General features: G+C 51.9%; 1 protein-coding gene across 1 annotated transcript in view; it reads left to right on the forward strand.

Moving 5' to 3' along the window:
* Positions 1 to 22273, forward strand: part of FSTL4 (follistatin like 4) — a 414473-nt gene that overhangs the window by 350153 nt on the left and 42047 nt on the right. The window contains exons 7-8 of the mRNA XM_019642158.1: positions 3287 to 3453; positions 17449 to 17569. Of these exons, the coding sequence (XP_019497703.1) occupies positions 3287 to 3453; positions 17449 to 17569 (288 nt within the window). The remainder of the gene's footprint in view (positions 1 to 3286; positions 3454 to 17448; positions 17570 to 22273) is intronic.

Consider the following 22273-nt stretch of genomic DNA (forward strand, 5'->3'; position numbering starts at 1 on the left):
TGGCTATTGTAAATAATGCTGCAGTAAGCATAGGGGTGCATATATCTTTTAGAATTAGTGTTTTGGGTTTCTTCAGATAAATACCCAGAAGTGGAATTGCTGGGTCATAAGGTAGTTCTACTTTTAGCTTTTTGAGGAACCTCTGTACTGTTTTCCACAGTGACTGCACCAATTTTCAATCCCACCGACAGTGCATGAGGGTTCCCTTTTCTCCAAATCCTCGCAAACACTTGTTTGTTAATTTATTGATGATAGCCATTCTGACAGGCGTAAGGTGAATTTGCATTTCCCTGATGATTAGTGACATTGAGCATCTTTTCATATGTCTGTTGGCCATCTGTGTATCCTCTTTGGAAAAACGTCTATTCAGATTCTCTGCCCATTTTTCCATCAGATTGTTTGTGTTTTGGGGGTGCTAAATTGAATGAGTTCTTTATATATTTTGGATATTTACCCATTATCAGATGTTATCATTTGGCAAATATTTTCTCCCATTCAATAGGCTCTTTTCATTTTGTTCATGGTTTCCTTGGCTGTACAAAAACTTTTCAGTTTGATGTAGTCCCATTTGTTTATTTCTTCTTTTGTTTCCCTTGCCCAAGGAGACATATCCAAAAAAAATATTACTAAGAACGAAGTCAGAGAGTTAACTGCCTATGTTTTCTTCTAGGAGTTTTATGGTTTGGGATCTTACATTTAAGTCTTTAATCCATTTTAAGATTATTCTTATATATGGTATAAAAAAGTGATCTAGTTTCATTTGGTTTTTTTGCATTATCTGTCCAGTTTTCCCAACACCATTTATTGAAGAGACCATCTTTACCCCATTGTATATTCTTGCCTCCTTTGTCATAGATTAATTGACCATATGCACAGCAATGTACCTGACGTCACAAGCCCCACCCACCAGACTTTAGGAGAACAATACTCCTAAATGTTTAACCCATCGTAAAGCTCAGTCCAAGCTGATCACTTCAGCAGTCCACATAAGTAGTGCTCTCAGAAACATGCTTTGAGTCTCCACTTTCCACCCTGCATCCCCAGCTGCCCCGCTAGCTGGTTTCTGAGTGTGGAGGGAAGCACCCTGCCATCATCCTCCCTCAACTCTGGTTACCCCTGCCCTGCACCCCTCCCCACCTGTCCTGTCTGAGGTCAGCCATGGCTGTGCTCTTGATCTGGGCTCTCTCAGCCTGGCTGAGTCTGGAGTCTGAGGTTCCTCATAGTTTGCTCCCTGCAGCCCCCACTGGCACTATGCACCCCTTGAGGTCTGGAGTCCATTGCCTTTGGGCCCAATCTCGCTGTCCAATGGAGCCCTCACGTACAAAGGTACAGAGCACCTCACAGCCCAACCAGTGCACGGCCAAGGACCCCTGGGACCCCCACACCACTTAGGAGCCAAGGGGGTTCTGGCAGATAATCGCAGGCCCTGGCTCTCTGCACACCATGTGTGGTCGCCCCAGGTGGAGAGGGGAGCAGGCTGGTTTGAGCCCCCCTTGTAGAGCCCCCCTCGGTTCCCCCATCTACACACCAACAGGCACACTCTTTGCCCATCTCACTGTCTTCCTTCTTATTCCCACAATGCACTGGGATGAGGGAGGGGCATTCCATATCCCTTCCTCGTGGCTTATCCAGTGAGGAAGAGGTGCCTCATCTATACTTGGGGAGACCTCTGTGTTCTGAGTCCCAAGGGCCTGCACAGCACAGTGGGAGCTAAACAATTTTAGCAAATTCTTCTTCTCTGTCTTTCTCTGCCCCTCTGAATCTCCAAAACTGGGGCCTTGCTACAGAGGGCTAGAGCCTTCTCTGCTCTGAGCAATAAGCCTGATGACTCGGAGGTGGGAGGGCAGCAAGCGGAAGTAATTGAAGAGGGAACTTGAAATGCATCACTTAGTTTGTAAAATATTAGGCTGGTTGCATCTGCATCAATCACACAGTGCTTATCTTTCCTTATGCGGCTCCTTCACCAGGAGCCACATTTGTCCTGTGCGTGATCGGCCCCTCGCCACCAGCCTGTTGGCTCCGTCCCCTCTTTATTTCCATTGTCTCCATTGTTCATCCATCCATCCAACAAGCACTCACTGACGAAGCACCTAGCGTATATACCTTGTTCATCTCTGTGGGCCCAGGGCTGGGCCACTGAATGACTACAGAGAGGGAAGGGCTCCGCTCCCCGGCATCCCACCTGACTGCACCTGCTTTCCTGTCACCTGCCTTGCAGTGCATCCCACCTACAGCTGTTTTCCCTGCCCTTCCCTGTCCCCTCCCCCACTCCCACTGGCAGGGGCATGTGAGCACAGATGATGGGTCCCGGAGCTGAGTTCCCAACTCTGCCTTGCTCCACACGGGTCCGGGGCCCCCAAGCCCCAACATAGTCAGAGTGAAGAGGGCTCCCCACATTTTGCTGGCATCCCAGAATAAACACAGGCCCCAGAGTTCACGCCACCTCTAGCTGCTGCCCCAACACCCCTGAATTGTAGATTTGGGGGAGGCGGTCCAGTCAGTGGGCTGGAGAGACTCTTCCTCCAAGCCTGATCCCACTCTAGGATTTGAACATCTGAGTCTGATTAATTTTTTCATAAATCCCGAGAATTTCAGGAAAGCTGTGGTTGCAGGGAAATATTTTAGACTCTTTCCATTTGCTGCCAGGTATCAAGTGTGAAATGGCAAGGATTAATAATTTGTACAGCCCGAAGTACACTTCAAAAAAATTAAAGGCTACCGTGCCTGGTCGCTGAGCAGAAATCCAAATCTGAGTTCAGAGAATCCTTAGACAGAAACAAACCTTCAAAGGTCAGCCTTCCATTCCCCAGGCTTCAGACAGTGCAACCTTTAAATTGCTCCCCAGACAGGGGAGAAACCTGTCGGCCCACCCAGCAGACCTTGACTGCGCTTCGCCAGGTCCAGACTCTGTGAAGTCCGGGAGCACAGGGTAGGCGCTGACACCGGGTCTCTGGTCTTGGCGTGGTGGCCCACGGGGCCCTGGCAGCCCGCATTCTTGGCTTGACTCACAAATCCACAGTCCAGATGGTTCCCCTACACTTGCTATGGTTCCTGATCTGTTTTGACCCACAGAGCCCTTTGAGCATTTGACATGTCATGGCTCATGTCATGTCCTAGGAGATGTGTCTGTTTGTAAGTGTCGTCCATCTGCACGTGGTGGACAGTTTTCCGTTGTCCTGGAGCCGCCTGGACTTCCGCCCTGCAGGAAATCCCCGGGGCTATTTCCCAAGTGGAGACTCCGCCCCCTGGGCCTGCACCTGATGGCCTTTTCTTTTCCCCCCCGCAGAGGTGGTTCAGCTCAGCCTCGCCCCTGAGGAGAGGGTCAGCGTGACCACAGTGACCGTGGGGCTGAGCACGGTGCTGACATGCGCTGTCCGAGGAGACCTGCGGCCACCCATCATCTGGAAGCGCAACGGGCTGGCCCTGAACTTCCTGGATTTGGAAGACATCAATGTAAGTCACCTGGCTCTGATGCTGAGCCCCATCGTACCTCCTGGGGAAGTACAGTGTGCAAGACTGCAGCAGGGCCTGAGGGTTTTCTTTCAACATCCCATGCCTGGTGCCCTCCTGCCTATAGTCTGATACCTAGATGTACCAGAAAATGCAAGTCTCACCGCATGCAGAAGTAAGATGGGTGGTGGCTGTAAGCCTGCCAGCGGGGCCCAGAAGAAGGTGAATGAGGGAGGCGAGGGGGCAGGGCAGGAGGTTCCGGTGCCAGCCACAGCGGCCAAGGCCAGGAGGTGGGGGTGAAGATGAGACAGGACGAGGGGGCTGTGCAGCGAGTCCACCACTGGGAAGTGGGGAACACAGGCCAACAGAGAACATGGACAGGCAGGAGGCTCCCAGGCAGGGGAGAGCATCTGGGTAGGGTCCCCGAGGGAGACTCAGGCCCGAAAACTGGGCAGGATGTAGACAGCTGGACAAGGGTAAGGGGAAGAGGGCGTTCCCTGTGGAGGCGGAGCTGGGCCGCTGGGCTGGGCTGGCTGAAGGGCAGAGGCCAGGTGAGGAGGGGAAAGAAGAGGAGGTCAGGCCAGAGGGGCCTGCCAGGGGCCTTGCTGGGGGCCTTGTTTGTGGAGTGAGGGAATGGGGATGCGATGGGTTGAGTGGAAGAAGACCCCTGAGATCACGTAGCCTAATGTGACCGACGGGGGAACTTCTGTACCCTGAGGGCCCAGCAGCCTGGGCTGGGGTCCCAGTGTCACCCAGGCTGCCTTTATGACTTTGAGCAATTTCTTAAACAGCTGATTCTCAATGAATTAATCTATTTAAAAAGCAACATTAGCATTACCTCCCTTCTATTGGACTTGAGGAATACAGTGATTAATTAAAGGATATTAATTGGCCCTGGTTTGGCACAGGGGGTGAGGTGGCTTCCCAGAAGTTCATGAGGAGACAGAGTGATGTCACCCACGTAGGGTGCCACCAGGACAGCAGCTACAGTAACAGGAATCCAAGTTTCAGGCAGAAGAGAGGACAGCCCTGGTCTCCTTGGCTCAGGACCGGCCAGCTGGCCCAGAATGGGGTGCTTGGCCCAGAGAAGGAAGACCAGAGAGATGAGTGGGCAGTTCATGCTACCAGCTCTCAGGTGGTGGGGGAGGTGCTGGGGGAGAGGGAGCTGGCCTGGGTTGAGTGATCCCAGGGGTTGGATTAGCACAAAGGGCCAGGGTGCACCCAAAAGAGACCAGCTTGGGCTGCTGAGCTGGAACACCACTCCAGCCATCAGCCCTACCCCTCAACTGAGTAAGCCATCACAGGAGACAGTAGGCCCCCATCCCTAGAGACATACAAGTTCAAGCAGGACCACGGTAAGCAATGCTGCGAGCCACAAAGAGAGCAGCTGAACCTCATGACCATGAAGAGCCCTTCCAACTCTGAGATTGCTTTGTGGGACAGGGGCCCAGCATGAAATTCTGGAGGAACCCCCAAAGTTGGGACTCTGCTCTTCTCTAGACTCCTTTGGCTGCATCCTGGAGATCGTGGGAGAAGCAAACGAGAAGAGGGGCCACTCTGGCGCTGCACCCCGGGCAGAGCTGGCAGGAGTGCCCTTCCCCCACCCTTGTCACACTGGGCAGGGTTGTTGCCTTGCGATTTCCCCACTATGGTGAACATAACATGGACCCTACCCATCTCTGACTGTCGCTGCCTGCACTAGCCTGGGGGTGCTTAATGGATAGATGCAGGGTGGGCAGAGTCTCTGAGCCTGAGATGCCCAGGGCGTGTCTGGGATTCTAGCAAGGGAAGGCAGGGTCCTGTGTGTAAAGACTAGGGTGTATGTTTGTACAGGGGTGCACATTTGTGTCTGCAAAAGCTCTCAAGGTGGGGTGTCAGCATTTAACCATGTTTGGCCAGTGGAGATTGATCCGGAACTAGGACAGGTCCACCTGTGTCTGTCTGAACATCCACGTGCATTGCTTTATGCTCTATTTAAAGACACCAGAAATAGAGGTAGAGATGGAGCCCCTCTTAATGCATTTGCCATCGGTTAATTAAATTACTTTTTAGTGTTTTTCCCCTCCCTCGAACATGCCTCCAGCACCAACTCAATTGCATTTTTACTTTACACAGTGAGGTTAGCAATTTGGGTAATTGTGGGTGCAATTGAAGATTAATGGCCTCTCGTTACCTCCCAGGAAGCACTTGCTGCTCCTGGTCAAGTTAGCAGCCCACAAACAGGCAGGGCCTCGTGCTTCTCAGAAATCCCCACATGAGAGTGCAGGGCAGCGCCAGCCCCACAGGGGTTCTCACCTGATGCATGCAGCCACACACGCCACAACCATACACCACACATACACACACACTTACATACACACAACACACACATACATATAACATACACATACAACACACATACACACACAAATATATGCACACACAGCACACATATATACACACACAACACACATACATATACACACACAACACATACACACAACACACACATACATATAACACACATACACATGCATGCACATGTATGCACACACATGTGGCTCCCCTGCCTCAAGGAGAAGAGGGCAGCAGCACAGGCTCTGGAGTCAAAAGTACCTAGGTTTGAATCTCAGCTCTGCCACTTACTAGTTGAGTGACCTTGGAAAGGGCACTTGATCTAAGCCTCAGTTTTCTCCTCGGTGAAATGGGAATAAATAATAGTTTCTGCCTCATAGGGTTAAAGTGAAGATTAAATGAGAAAATACATGTGACATCCTTAGCATATAGTGTTCCATGCTAACTATTGTCACTCTCATGGTTATTATTATCATTGCTATTAGTACTACACTGCTGCCAAACAACACCATGCATCCTGAGTCCTCAGCAAGCAGCCAGCGGTAGCCATGGGGCTCCTCAGTCAGGCAGCTATGACCCTGGGGTGCCTTCACTGCTTGTAATCTGGATGGGACAACACCATGTCAGCCTTGATTCATGCAGGGAGACAGACAATGACCAACCACTCCAGCAAGTCCAGAGAAGTCCTAGGTGAATGGAATGACTTCTCTGAGCCTATGGGGAAATGGAAACGGGGATGTCCTCTTCACAGGGAGCATTTTCAGGCTGAACATGTGTGTGTGATGCGTCTAGCCCAGTGCCCGACACAGGGCAGGGCAGGTGTTCATAAGTGTCAGCCCTCCTCTGGGGGCAGTGAGGACAGTAGTCCTGGGAAGAAATCAGTGGGAGAGGGGTAGAGCCAGGTCCTTGGGATTCAAGGGACATTTGTGAAGCAAGATTGGTCAGGGGAGAACAGCCCAAAAGAGCAACACTGATGGGCAAAGATCAGAGATGGATGGGCTCCTAGAGTTCCTCAGCCTGGGTCCCAGCACCCACCCCACCTGCCACAGTCAGAGACAAAATACAACCTCTGCCTCTGTTGTAATTAGCAACTGACACGGAGACACTGCGCAGACTGGGAACTGATCAGTCTACAAAACCAAGGCGGGCAGATGAGCGAGCACAGGATGATGTGGGCCTCCTTTCTTTGTCATTCGTATGAGACATCTTGATTGGCAAGAAAATATTAATCACTTTTTCACCACTCTCTTAATGAGATGCTTTCATGGGCAACAAAATATTAATTTGTCTTGTCTTATCTGTTAAGAATTCTGTTAATGAATTCAGTTGCAGAGCTATTACAGAATGCCATCCTAATGACACATGTAATTAAACTTTTCTGACTTGCAAACATCAAGGTTGCTTTGAGCATCAGAATAATATTTGATCAGAAAGTAAATGTACCCTCTAGACCGAAGCCAAGCCCCTCAGGCTCCCCAACGAGCAGCGTTGCTGTCAGAAGCATTCGCAAGCCATCCCGTATGTGTGCCTGGCGGTCCGGGTGGCCCACATGGGGAGTCATCCTTTGAATTTGTTGACTAAGTGCCGGTGACTCGCAAGGCCTGTGCCAGAGCATAGAGCAAAGATACTCTTCCAGCCTCGAGGGGCCTGAGGCTTCCAGAAACACAGAATTACTGCATGATGTGGCAGGTTTCATATTAGAAGGAGGGAGCCAGTTCTGGGGGCCAGAGGAAGGAGAGGCTCTGATTGGGCCTCATAGAACAGGGATAAACAAGAAAGACAGGAGACTGGAGTGACAGGTTGGGGCCAGAACATAAGGCCCTTAAATGTTAACATAAAGGATCTTAGCCGTTCCCTGTGGGCAGTGCGAACGGTTAGGTTTTTAACGGGGGAGTGACATGGTCAGATGTGTGTTCTACAGGAGTCCTGAGCCCCTTCCAGCCTAAGTCTGAGTAAACATGTACCCAAGGAGAATCCCAAATAAGTTGCCAGAGACAAGGGGAGCCCTGCTGGTGCTCTGGATTTGGGGGGGGGCTTCCTCCTCAATAACTCCCCCAATGGCATATTCATATTGGGCAGGGCCCCTGGCTGCCTAGAGCTCCTGCCCAAGGTTCCCTTCTCAAGGCCGAGAGCAGGTCACAGCGCCTTCGCCTCCTCAGGCTGCTGGGAAGTTCAGCGAGGAGCCGGTGTGCTTCCTGAGGGTGCCTGAGTCACCCACCCCTTTGCAGGAGGCGTCAGCTTCACCCCAGCCCAGCTTGCATAAGGGGTCCCTACCTTACCACACCTGGGAAATGCCACCCCCACCCCCAGCAGAGAGCAGTATTTAGGGACCAAGAGTGCGAAGCCCCAGAGACAGGGGCACCTCAGCAGAAGGAACAGCCCTGGGAACTCACTGCCGGCCTCTGGCAGTGGGTCTCTGCGTTATGATGCCTCCTTCTGCTTGATCAGAAATCAACACTTTCTACTCCCACGCCTTCCCCAGAGCTAACACAGGGCTGCCTGTAATTTCTGGCCAACTTCCCCCACCTCACCCCCACCCCCCGTTTCTTTACTGAAGCAATTGTAGGTCTGGGTGACTTCAGACCTAGCCCTGTACTACCCCGCCCCTGCACCTTAGATCTCCAGGACCCTCATCCCATGGCCCCCAGCTCAGAAGCTAAGAAATGACATGGTCCCAGCAGCTCCGTGAGCTCCGCCTGTCCCAGCCTTGGGCCAGGGCATGAACTTGAGGCTGCTGTCCAGGAGTGTGCCCACGTTGGTGTCTGACAGAGGACCAGCCGTCACCCCGCAGGCCCTCCCACTATGGGCCCATGGTCAGCTGCCCGGGCCTGTGGCCCTGCTCTGCTCAGACAACACGATGCCACATGGGGAAAGGACACTCCATCCCAGGGGCCACAACCAGAGCCCATGGGGGAAGGAAGTGTATCCTCGGGAAGAATTCTGACTCAGGAGGCAGCGAGATGCCTGTCACTGCAGCCACCCAAGTAGAAAGAGAACTGATTGGGTTAACCTTGGAGGACTCTCCCAGCCCTGAGGTCTGTGACAAGGAGAGCACTTGGGAGGCAGGGACCTATTGGCACAGGAGTCATGCACAGATGCCAGGAATGCCCTGATCCTACCCGAGCACTTCACTTTTTCCCCTGGACCACAGAGCTCTGACCTTGCTCAGTGAGCTGCCCCTGCAGCCCCCTTCTCCTAAGAGCTCAGAGCCAGGCTTTGGGGATCAGAGTGGGGGTCCATCAGAGGCAGATCCACAGGCTCCTCCCCCACCTTGGCCTCCATCCTAGGTGTTCTGGAGGTTGGTGTCGGGGTGGGGGAGGTTGCCTCACTTTCTGCAGAAACTGAACATGCAAACCCATTCCAGGCCTCCCCTCCATCCAGACCACATAGCAGCCACTCAGGGCGAAGTGAAGTGATTGTCCCAAAATCCAGTTGCACATCCTACCTCAACAGTGTCACCTGTCCTCCCCTCATACTATCTTCCTCACTGTGATCCTCACTGTCCCTTACAATCCTCAGGAACAGAATACCTGCCCATGAGGAGAGGATAAGCAGGGAGAGGACACCCCCAAAGTCACAGGAAAGAGCTGACCTGCTGAATCCTTGCCAGTATTAATGTTGTTGTTTCTACCATTAGTATAGGCAGCTCTGCATCCAAGGGGCCAGGCTCCATGCTGGTCCACTCACAAGCACCATCTCATTTAACCCTCCCCACAACTCCCTGAGGCAAGAGAGGTTATGTAACTCAGAGGGTCCAAGAACTCACCAGGGCCTGCAGCACACCTCAGCCAGAGCTCTCTGGGTGCCTTGCTCCTGGGACATGCCTCCCAGCACCCAGCTTTGCGAAGGCCTTGCTCTGGGGCTAGCTGGGCCTGCCTCCTGCTCCAGCAGTGACCGCTGCCGTGCCCGGGCCCCTGTGGGATGTGTCCACTATGGATGCAGGCCTGTGTGTCTGGCATGCTGGTTCTCAGCAGCTGCTAGCTTCTGCCCCAGCAAGGGAGGGAAGCAAAAGGCGCTGAGACCAGCACATGGGCTTGTTTGGCTGGGATATTCTCAGGGAGAGGAAACGTTTTTCTATTGTACTCTTCTGAAAAAAAAAAAAAAGTCTACAACAAACCCAGTATATTTCAAATGACTTGAAAGGGCCACTCTTTTTTGTTCTTTTTTTTTTCTTTCACCAAATCTCACTATTTCGGGCTTTCAAATGTCGGCAGGCGAAGTACTGTGATAAAAGCAGAAAAACAAAACCCATTAGAAGAAAGTATTTGTGGCAGTGTTTGAAGGATGTGTGAAAAGGTTCGCTTTTTTCCCCAGGCCTAAATGGTGTAAAACCAGAACAAATAACTCTAATGAAGCATATGCTTTCAGCCAGCTCTTCTTGGGAAGTGAGTTATTAAAAAGACCAAAAGAGAATGATTTAGGAGCTCATGACTCATTTAATTTTTATTGTCTTTATCTGAACCCGTCATGAATCCACTGTAAAGAGATGAGAGACGTTTGATTAGCATAGAGAGCTGTTTGCAACACGATAGACAGTGGTTGTAGGTTCTGCATTAAAATACTCTCATTAAATGTTTTGGTACGTTTTGTTTTTAAATCTTAAAAAATGCTGCACTTGAAGCATTCAAAGGCTTCAGCCAGTTCTCTCCGGCTGGTGTCAAAAACCCTGTTTGCAGATGAACATCTGGTTCTTTAGAACTTTGGATGGCTTCAAACCACAGGGAGTGCTGGCCAGAGGTCTTCAAGAGGCAGGGGCCAGGCTCACAGTCCACCAGCCACTGAAACTCATAAGGCAACTCTGCCCCTGCAAGCACCTCCACTGGCCTTTACTTTTCTCAGTGACCTCCTCAGAGTCACCTCTCTGCCCTCTATTACTGGCTTCAAGGCTTCCCTTGGGCACAGTGACCATTTCTGGCCCCGTCTCAAAGGCACAGGGTCCCTCAGGAAGGTTGTGATCCAGTTTCCAGGCTCTGAATGCAGAGCCCCAGGCCATACCCAGCGCTTGCTGTACCTGGGCTGCCCTTACCAGCCCCATGCAGGGGGGCCACAGCCAGACACATTCAGGCTCTATCTACTGCAAACAGCACTTCAGTTAACATCCTTATACACACCTCTTGGCACATTTGCATAAGTAGGTCTGTAAGATAAGTCCTTAAAAGAGGAATGACTTCATCCCAGGGTGGGCACGTTTTTGGTCTTGATGGATGTTGCCAAATCTCCCTCCAAAAAGCTTGCACCGGGTTACACTCCCCACGACAGTGTATAAGAGTTTTAAACACCATGTCAGGAGGAAATTCCTGATGGCAAGCCATCTTGGTCCCTGAAATGAGCTGTGGAAGGAAATTTAATGAAATCCTCTCTGGAGTTTTTCAAGGACAGCAAGGATGGCAGTCAGCTGTCTTGCTATGAGTGTGGCCCAGGTTAGAGGAGCTGGTGCCCTCGGGAAAGCCCTCTCGGCCTGGGGATTTGTGAGCCAGGTGCCCCCGGAGAGGGCTGCCGAGTCCCTGCCCGTCTGGAACCTCAGTTGACTGCTGCAGCGCAGTCTAGCGCCCGAGTCCCTTCTCACCCCAGCTGGCTGTGTTGGGCTGATGGGCTGAAGATCCAAAGCCCTGTTCTGGGGCTCAAGCCTGCAGCTCACGAGAGGGCCCCATGAGCTGCCACTCACCCACACGACACCCTGGAGAGCTGGCCAGTCAGGAGGTGTCTGCCCTCTGGCCTCTGAGGATGGACAAGCTGGGGGCTCAAACAGTGTCTCTGATGTGAGCCTTCTGTCACAGGTGCCCAGGCATGTGTGTACGCAGACACTCAAGCTTGTCCCCGGGTTAAATGCTCAGTATCCACACAACTTGGTCTGAATCCCCCTGTTTGAGTTTTGGCGCCAACTACAAAGTTAGAGACAGCAGTCCATACAAGACCGCCATCACCCTGACATCAGTGACAAGTTTGGGGAGTTCCCAAAACTTCAGAGTCAATAATTAGCTAGAAAAACGCACAGAACTCTCTGAGGGCGGTTATACTCAGTTACAGTTTATTACAGGGAAAGAGCACAGATAAAAATCTGCTCAGGGAAGGCACCCATGAAGCAGAGTCCTGGGGGGTCCAAATGTGAACTTCCATTGTCCCCTCCCCATGGAGTTGTGAACACGTTACTTTCCCAGCATGGGCATTTGAAAATATGCACAGAATACCGCCAACCAGGGACTCTCGCCCAAGTCTGTTATCTAGGGATTTTACTATCACTCAGTCACATACTGCCCACGTGGGGGACCTGTGTTCTCCAGCCCATGGCGAGGCAGAACTGATACCACATGGCCCAGAGCCCCATTACATTGTTAGACTGTCTGGTGGCCAAAGCCCCCAGGCCAACAAAGACACTCCTAGGGAGCAGGATATTTCAAGGCCCGGACTTCACCTCCCAGTAGCTGAGGGCACAGGCCAGACCTATCTCTGGGTAATGTTACTTCTTTACCATCCTTCCCTTAGACCTCCCCAAGGCACACTTGGCCAACATGCCTCCATTCATTCAGCAAACACTAACTGAGCACCAGCTATGCTCCAGGCACCATGCCACACATTGGGGACAATAATACACTGCTGCCCAGGCAGGTGAAGTGCCTCCCCTTTGGCACTCACAGTCATGGGGGAGACTGACAACACAAACCCAAGTCAGCCAGTGACCACACACGCCCTGCAGTCCCAGGGAAGCCAGGAGTCCTTCTCCCATGCCTCTGGCTCCCTCTCCTGGGCCTGGGAATGGGCAGGAGGACACACTGAATGTGACTGTCCATAGCAGCCCTCCCCTGGAGACTTAGCAGCTACTGAGGGATCTCTCCAAGTTCTATGGACTTCTTTTTTAAGAGGACTCTGAGCAAGAGGACTGGTTCTGCAGGTCCTTGCAGAGCAGCAAGTCTGTCCTCTGAGGGGCTGGAAAAAAGGGACCAGCATAGGTGCCCCAGTGTGGGCCAGGAGGTCAGCTATAGAGAGCCAGTGGGTTGGAACGAGCATGTGCGTGCATGCTCACATTTACTGTGTGTGTCCACATGGATGTTTGCGTGTGCCACTGGTCCTTGTGCCACTGATGTCTCTGGTCGTTGCTTGGTCTGGATGACAGGCAAGTGTGTTTGTGTGAGTGCAGATATCCTTCTGAGGACTGACCATCAGCAAGGCACTGCCTGTTGCTCAATGTTTGGGTCCATTGTGTTCAAATGTCTGTACAAGTGGGAGACTCAAGTCAGTAAAATTCTAGAAGCCAGAATGGAACCAGCATGAAGGCAAAGACCACCCCCTTTAGTCCATCCTCCCCAAAGAGAGCCAGGGGTATGCCTGAAAAGGGCAGAGTTGGGAAAGCTCTAAATAAATGTTTTAAACTGAGTTTTAACTTGTAGCATTGATGGTATCATTAACCCAAACTGCAATCACTCTGGAGTCCCTGTGTTTAACATTTAGTCACTCGATACTCAGCATCGATGACTCATTTTCATATTACTTACACCTGACCCGCCTGCATCATTATGACAACATCCCCATCTCACCTCTGCTTATCGTTCAATACTTAAGTCTCATTTAATTACTTCATCAAAGGCAGGTACTGAGAAAATAGCTTTTTAAAAGCAAAAACCATATCTTTAAGTAAAATTGTCTCTTTCCCACAGATGGATGTGCATCAGTACAAAGAATGGTCTAATCTGGCACCTGTTTATTTGTGGAAGGAACCTTGATTTTGCTAATACATTTCTATGCATCAGAGTGGGGGGAAAGCCATCCATAAAAAGACAATTACAGAGGTGCAATCAAGCATTGATGGCAGCATTCAGACACATCTCAAAGAACATTCAGGAGAGTAAGGATTGCAGGTTGAGCTTTATGTAGCTTCTTATAAATCAATTTTTAAAGTAATTTCCTCACATCCAACGAGGTAAATTTGATTTTTGTAGCCAGTGTTCATGTTCCAGAAAACAATATGCACTTCGTTCTATAATTATATGATGCCAATTGTTTTATCCCAGAGACATTATTTTATTTATTATAGTCAGGGTCTCACCAGAGCCGGCATCACGGGCTGGTAATGAGTGAGGTGCTCCACGTAGAGCCAGAACACATCCAGCAGCCCCACGTGTCCTTGAAGAGCTGATCCGCACCCCTCAGCACCTGAGTCATCACCCAGGAGTTATGCCTCTGCCTCTGGCAGCACGGAGGGAAAGCAGACAGTGAAGTGAGATGACTTTGTTAGGGGCTCACCAGATGTTGCCCGTCGCGTCTGGCGTGGGCTTCCACGCATGCGCTCTTCCGAGCATGCCTGCTCCGAGTTGATCCTTCTCTTCAGTCAATTCCAGTGAGCTCTGCCCTGAGAAATACAGCATGGAGGAGGCAGTGTGGGGAGGTAGGGGAGACCAGTTCTCTGCCTTCCCACCAGCCCCCTCTTTTTGACCCTGTGTGACCGGCAACATCTAGGTGAATGGGCAGGCAGGAGGTGGGCGCCTCAGTGGTCAAACCCAAAGAACCACAACAGTCTCTTCAGAAAGCCTAACTCAGCACCTTGTGCAATCCACTCAGTGAATATCTACGAAAGGCCCACTATGTGCTAGCTAGGTCCTGTGCTAGGTGCTGGAGACACAGCCGTGAGCTGCATGCACAGAGCCCCTGCACTCCCCCACAGAGCTCAGGTTCCCGTGGGGGAAGACAGACTGCAAAAAAGGCAAGTAAACAATAGTACGCTAGATGGTAGCAAGTGTCAGGAAGAGAAATAAAGCAGGAAGGTTGCAGGGGCTTGGGGTGGGGGTTAAAGATAAAGCACCAGATAACATCTGAGCAGACTTGGAGGGAGCAAGCCAGACTGATAGCCTTTGGGGAGAGGGGGGCAGCAAGTAAAAAGTTCCTGAAGGGGAGGATACCTGGCATGTTGGAGCAACAGCAAAGGGCCACAGTGCTGGAGTGGAATGAGCAAGGGAGAGTGGAAGGAGGTGGAGTGGGAGAGGGGATGGGCAGATCACCCCTGCAGACCCTCTCGGGCTGTGGCTCTGGACCAGGAGGGGTGTAGTCTGGCTGCTGTATGGAGGGCAGACCGCAGAGGGGCAGAGGCGGAAGTCCCTGCCATCCCCTGGGAGGGAAGATGGTGCTTTGTCTCGTGATGGCCGCAGTGGAGGTGCTAAGAGGTCAGACTCTGAATGTGATGTCAAGGACGGGGTCACTGGGCTTTTGTTCGGTTTATGGTTTTCCGGGGGTTTCCTGAGGATTAAACAAGGTGATATAGGTCAAGTTTCCTGGCACAGTTAGCTCCTGAAGATGGTGGCATCATTCTGCAATTGTTCCTTGGAAACCTTGGCCTTGGGGCACTTCTCAGCCTAAGGAATGCTGTGGTCCCCATGACCACACAACCCCATCAAGATGACAATAAGAGCAGAGGATGCCAGAGCCCCAGACTGGCTTCAAGGGCCCTCCCATGGGGAAGGGCTGTGGGCATGGAGGCTCAGGAAGACCATGTGGAGCGGAATGTCGGGGCCCCACCACCAGACTCCCAGCAAGCAGCTCTGAGGCTCCCTTTTGGAGTGAGGTGTTCAGGGGCTCCCAAGCTGGGGGCTGCACCCAGGTTCCCAGCCCTCTTTCAAGATGCCATACCACCCCTGAGACTTGGGCAAAATACATTTTCCTCCAGACTTAGGTTGTGACACAGGAAACAGCTTAGACTAGACATGTCAGCCCCAGAATTGACTAACCACTAACTTTTCATAAACAATTCAGGTATGAACCCTTTGTGACTCTGTTATGACACAGGGCAGATCAGCTATCTGGTGTTTTGTTAGCATTCTTGAAGCTTCCCCAGAATGATAGGAATGTGCCTTTTTCAAGAAGAGCAATGTTTCAGAGAAAGCTTGCGGGATTCCGGCAGCCCTCTCCAATATTTTACTCCATTGAGAGCGCTATTGGGCGTTTTTTCTCCTGATCCTGAAAGCTGGCTGTGTGTCCACCATCCACCGTCCCACCTCAGCCCTGACCCAGGCCTCTCTCTGGGCCAGCACACTCTCATCTGGCTAATTAGCCAGAGAGCATCTGTCAAGGACTCATGAGGGTTGTGGCAGAGCCCTCTCGAGTGTGAGCAAGGCAGAGAGAGGGTCAGTGTTTTGGGGAGCGGGAGCACTAATAGGAACAAGGAGCCGGAGCTGCCCTGTGGCTGCCCTTAGACAACTGACCGGTGGCCCTCCCTCCTGCCACCAGATTGCCTCTGTGGAGAAGGGCCGGGGGAACAGCAAGAAGGACGGTTCGGTGTTGGCTCCAGGGGGTCAAAAGGAGTTTCGCATCTCCTGTCAATAATAACAAGAAGAGTAACCTCCCCCATGCACGTCACACTCCCCACATTGGCAAACGTTCTCACGGGCACTCTAGTGCCAGATCTCCCAACACCCCATGAGGCAGGCAGGGCACATGGATTGCCCATAACTTACAGGTGTCAGGCACCAGTGACCAGAGGCATGAGGGGGTGTTGATCCATGACAGAGTTCAAGCTAAAACCTGAGTCTCCTGAGCGCCGGCGCTGAGTCCCCATCACCTCACGGCTGGCACTACACCGTCATTTCTCAGCAGTGAGCCAGGCCCTCCTCTGTCCCATCAGCTCCGAGCACCACACTTCAGAGATGTTTGGTAGCTAAAGCCAAACCTGATGAGCGGTTCCCCTGATACACCGGGTATTTCCATCCTCCAGCGTGTCTGCATTGGGCCTGAACAGGGCCAGCACTGTGTATGGTTCTGCTAGAGAGACTGTAGCTGACCAAAAAGGCCCTGGGGAAGCGCCCTGTGCCCAAGCACTCATCAGGGGCCTCTGACCAGCCAAAAGCCCCCTCCTGCCCATCCCTCCTCTATGCACTGACTCAATAGGAGCCCACAGCGTGAGCTGCAGAGCTCATACAGACAAAGCTTAGGGAGCCATTTCCCACAGAACCCCAACACACACATATTACCCCTCCTGGCTCTCTTTTATGCCCTGTTCTTGGTTTTGTCTGCCCTGTTTTCCTCAGAGTTGTATTTCCTTTCTTGAGTTATCCAGATCTCTGCAAGCTGCCTGAAATTATGTTGGTATCAAGGTTGGGCTCTCTAACTATAAGCCCACAGGCGAAATCCAGCCTGTGCCTGTTTTTTTTTTAATAAAATTTCATTGTAATATAGCGACACTGGTTAATTTATGTATTGTCATGGCTATTTTCGTGCTACAAGGCAGAGCTGAGTAATTGACAGAAACCCTATGCCCCAAAACACCCCCAAAAAAATTGCTATCTGGCCCTTTAAGAAAAAGTTTGCCTGTGGCTAAACAGGGCACCCTCCAGGCACAGAGCTTTTCAGCAGGTGGGCAGGAGCCCAGGAAACCAGCCAATAAATACGAGGGCAGGTGAGCCCAGTTCCTAGAAATTGAGAGGGAAGCTGCTGGAGAAGGTGTTCAAGCGCGGCCTCCCCAAGAAGGTGAACAAAGCCTTAAACGGACGTACGAGGAGGGTCTGGGCTAAGTGACATGGAAAGGAGGTGGACTTCTTGCTGACCAGCTCCTCCTGTGCCGCCTTGGCTGAGCAAGGGGGCAGGCGGGAAGTCTCAGCGTTTGTGTTTTCCTGGAAAACCGGGAGACCTGGCTTCAAGAGACAATGGAGAGACCAACCTCGTTGTCTTCCTTGCCCCATGCAGGACTTCGGAGAGGACGACTCCCTCTACATCACCAAGGTGACCACCATCCACATGGGCAATTACACCTGCCACGCCTCCGGCCACGAGGAGCTGTTCCAGACCCACGTCCTGCAGGTGAATGGTTAGTAAATGGCTCCGTGCATGTCGTCCCCTCAAAGTGTTCCCAAACTTGCTGCTCAGAACCACCCTCCCCGCTCCTGTAGTCTGTCTTGTAGAAATACTTGACCCCAAAACACCCCATCTCTCATAAGTAAAGGGGAGCAGTGGGACAAGGGCAACGTCCGCCAACTCATTTCCGTGTTCGGCGTCACGCAAAGCTCCCTCTGATGAGTGGATCCTGGTGCAAGAGGGTGAGTCATTTAGGCCAGTCACGCTCAATAGCTCATGCTCCAGCAGCGCCCTTTAGGTGACATGGTGGCAGTGGTGACCTCCTGTGGTCTTGGCTCCAGTGAGAAGCAGACACAGTCTAAAACCCATCACTTGACTCGGTGGTGTGGGCCCATGTCACTTATCCAATTGGGAGGCACCGTTTCCTCCAACAGAGGCTTCCCATCTCCCTCCCCAAGAGCCTTAACGAGCCTCCGCTGGGGCCAAGCCAAGCCCTAACCTGAGCAGACTTAGGAGACCCCCTGTGCTTCTCACAGGCCCCTGTGTTGCCAGGACTCCTGAGAACCGGGGAGAAATAACCCCACCTGATGAGGGCATTGATTACAGCAGCCCATGTTTTCTGAGCACTTACTCTTGCCAGTCCTGTGCTTACATGTGACATAGACTCTCCCAGTTGGTATATTTTAACCCATTTTATGAAAGAGTTTCTGGATAAGGTCATCTGCCTGGGGTTGCACCACCAGCAGGTGTTGTTCCCGACCCAGGACCTGTGCCCCAACCTGGCCACTCTAGCAATCAGAGCAAACAAGCTATTGTCTCCCCACAGTGCATGGCAGATCAGCACCCCAGGGAAATCAGTCATCTGGCCAAGCCCAACTGGGCCTCACCTGTCACCCAGCAGGTCTGAGCAGGTGTTCATGCGTCAGGGAATATTGTGAAAGCTCCCAGTCAGCCCCAAATCCTTTGAGCCAGCTGGTGTTCAGGGCTTCTGCTCTGAGATAAAGTGCGCAAGGTGTCAAGAATGAAGTTCAATTTCACTTACCTCTGGGATCCAGGGTGACAAGCCATTTAAGGGCCACTGGGTGAGCTCAGCTCGCCTGCGCATTTGTCCTACAGGGTGTTTAGGGATTTTTATACTCATGCATGCTAAGCCATATTTTATTAGTATTTCCCTTGAGCTGGGATATACTTAATCCTTTCATGGAGTTTCATGGCTGTGTTTGTTGGCTTGAAGCCAGGCCAACAATGAAGTCTCTGGATTCTACCAGAAGTAGCCCAGGGGTTCTTAGTTCGAACGCCCCCTGGGTGAGCCAACTCAGGCTGGGATTGTGCAGCCTGCAGGCAGTGTCTGTGCCTTTCCCCACACAGGGGCCACTCCTGGGCGGGGACCTGTGCTTTGCAGCGTGTAGAGGGCTTTGCCATCTAAAACTGCCAAGGGGCATTGGACGATGTTGGGGAATGTTTCGTTGCAGAACAACTCCATATGGTTTGCCCTCGGGTCCTCAGACAAGCCTGGAAAAGGGAAATAACCAATATTCCCAGATCCTCAGTTCACCCCTTCATATCCTGCCCACCCTTCACAAGAACAGCACAAGGAGAGGACTTGAGCCTTGTCCCCTTTACTCCCTCCAAAGCAATCTGTGAGGCAGGGAGAGGGGCCACCTGCTGAGGAACTCGCAGGTGAGATCCTGGACAGGTGAGCCTGGTGCTCCTGAGGGAGACTCTGTGGTCTTAAATGCCTTAATACGTTTAAGTGGCAAGTTCATGGTGCTAGGAGGGCCCTTCTGCTCCGAGTTCCCCCAGAACTCTGTGAATGAGCTCCTGATGTGGATGGGCCAGTTCCTCACCAAATCCAGTGCCAAATCCAGGAGCAAGGCCCTGACCCACAAAAACCCTGAGGTGCAGCTGGGCTCAAAGTAGAGAATAGGCTCTCCCAGGCCAGAAGCAGACCACACAGCTGACCCTGAAGCTGTGTTCCGGCCCTCCCTCCCTCAAAACCCCACCACCCCCACCATCTCCACCACCTCCAGCATCCCCTCTATTCCCTTCCCTCCCCTCTACCCCTTTTCCTCCCCCCTTAGTCCCTCTCCACCTCCTCCCTCTCCCCTCCCCCTTCCCCCTCTCCCCACCACTAGCCCAGCAATTGCCCAGTCTCCACTGAAGAGGCTGCTCTTGGCCCTGGGGAAGTCTAAACAGAGCAAAACCTTCCCACCGAGCTCCAAAGAGAGGCCATTTGAGATCCATTTACTAATTGCTTAGAGATTTCAGGCTTCTCTTCCAGCCAAGGAACTATCCATTGAGTTGGAGGAAACACACTGGGACCTCTTTATTTTGTGATCAGTTTTCTACCTCATTAAATTGCTCACTCTGCTTGGCTCCATGGCAGCTGGGCTAGGCCATTCAGGTGGCCCTGGCTCCAGGAGCCCCAGGTCCTTGGGCTGGGCTGATTCCCAGGCACTCAGGATGGCGTTTGCATCCATTAACCAGCTCCCCTCATGGGAGCATTATGCTAATATAAACCTGGTGTTGTGGCTGAAGGACACAGGTTCACGGCCTGCTGACCTGAGAACAAGATGGAAGGTGTTCACGGTATTCCAAGAGTTCAGCTTGCTGTGTTGGACTAGAGGGGAAAGAGTCATATCTGTGTGGGGAGATGGGAAGGTGTTGTTGAAACTAGAATGGTCTGAAAGACACAATTACGGCAGACACATCCCTGTTGCAGATTAGGAGCCTGGGGCTCAGAGAGCAAGTGATTTGCCCGCGACCCCCAGCCCTACAGTTAGGAACTGCAGAACAGGTCTTGACTCCAAAGCTCAGGCTGTCAAGCCCTGCCCTCCCCTCCTTGCTGGGGCATGGTGTTGTTGCCGTTGGAGAATCCGGATGTGAGATGCAGGGGCAGTCCGTCAGGTCAATGTTCAGCTGCTGTGGGCTGCACACTGCAGGGGACAAGGGACAGGAGCCCTGCCTCATTTATCTGTGTCCCTGTGTTGCGTTCAGACCTGATCAGAAACAGCTGGCCTAGGGAGAATCTAGGAAGGACCCACAGCAGCGATGATAAGGCCCAGCCCCTGCCCTCAGCAGGACTGAAGCTGGTGAGCCGCATGGCTTGGTGTCCCCCAGCTCCAGCGGGGGCTCAGCAGACCATTGTGCAGACTCCCAGTGCGACTCCAGTTCCCAGGAGGCTGGGTCACTGCGGAAGGCTCACAGACACCATGGGCAAGGGGAGCTTTGCAGGCTGCGACGTGTGCCAAAGGGTGTAAGCTTCCAGTCAGAGGGCCTAGGAAGGTTGAGAAGGCAGGGCTGGTGCTCAGGACAGAAGGAACGCTGCCTTCCTAAGGAGTCCCGTGAGGAAGGAGTAAGAAGGCAGTAACAAATTCATCTGTGGGATTTGTTCCTTTCCACCACCCATCCCAAACATGAGTCAAAAGCCTGAAACGTAGCCCCGAGTAGCTTGGGTAGAATTTGGCTCAGTTGCCCAGCAAGGCTTTTGGAGGTCCCTGCTGGTCCCCTCTCGGCCTGGCAGATGGTCTGTGGTTTACTGAGCTGAGGTAGTGCCCCAGACATGCAGATAGGGGCGATGTTCTGTGTCCATGTCTCCAGCTAGCTTTTCCTCAGAGGAAGGACAGGAAGGAGAGAATGACGAAGGGAGAAGAGGACAGGGTTCAGAAGACTCCAAGTGAATGGCAGATGTGCTGGGGCGTTAATGCATGGCCGGTGGGCCACAGAGACCCAGAGAGTCCCAGAGACCACTCCTGGGGACAGGAGCTGGGTTGGTGCTGTTCCACCCTAGGCACAGGGTAGACCTGAGCTGGCAACACCTCTGTCAAAGGGTCAGGACATGAACTCTGAGCCAGACAGAGCTGGTTCAAGTCCTACTGCCGGTACTTTCTTGACATACAGTCTTAAGGCAAATAAACCCACCTGTAAAATGGGAATAACAACAGCACCTCCTGCCATACAGGCCTGATGAGATAGGATATGTAGAAAATGCTTATAAAATGCCTGGCACAGATATAGTTCAAAGTCCAAAGTGGGACAAATATGGGGGAGATTTTGGGTTGTCTCAAGTCATATTGAACTGTAGTTAGTGGACACAGATGTTCTGAGCTGGTGGCCCCTCAGAGCCTCCAACCCATTATACAGATGGGAAAATCAAGACCCAGAGAAGTTTGCCAAACCAGGAATAAAATATAAACTTTTCCTCCCTGGAACTACTCCACTCCCAGGTGGCAGGACAGGACTCCACATACAGGCTGGGCCACCATCTTCTGAAGCTTCTCCACCCGTGACTCTGCCTTGGCCTAGTGGCTAAAGAAAACGCTTCCAGGCAACTACTGCCTCTTGAATTATTGGTATAACTTTCCCATAGATGAGGCCTCCCAGAGATGAGACCCAAATACTGACATGATTTATAACTTCATGCAAACCTCCCACATTGCTCTCATAGGAGGGAGCAAGAACTTCAGACATAAATGATTAATCCATTAAATTACAAACACCCTCGATCTCCTCACAGTACAGACAAGTAGCGATTCATCCCCCAAAACAATAATCATCTCCCGAATCTTTATTACTCCAGCTTGGTACTTTCACGAATGTGCCTCTGACTTAGGACATATGTATGTGCCTTGCACCTCGGAAGTGGTCGATGTTTCCCAAAGAGAACAGGCCTTTGTGTTATGTATTCAAACATTTTCTCTGGAAGGTTTTGCTAATT

The sequence above is a fragment of the Hipposideros armiger genome, unplaced genomic scaffold (genome assembly GCF_001890085.2).
Source record: "Hipposideros armiger isolate ML-2016 unplaced genomic scaffold, ASM189008v1 scaffold_66, whole genome shotgun sequence".
NCBI lineage: Eukaryota > Metazoa > Chordata > Mammalia > Chiroptera > Hipposideridae > Hipposideros > Hipposideros armiger.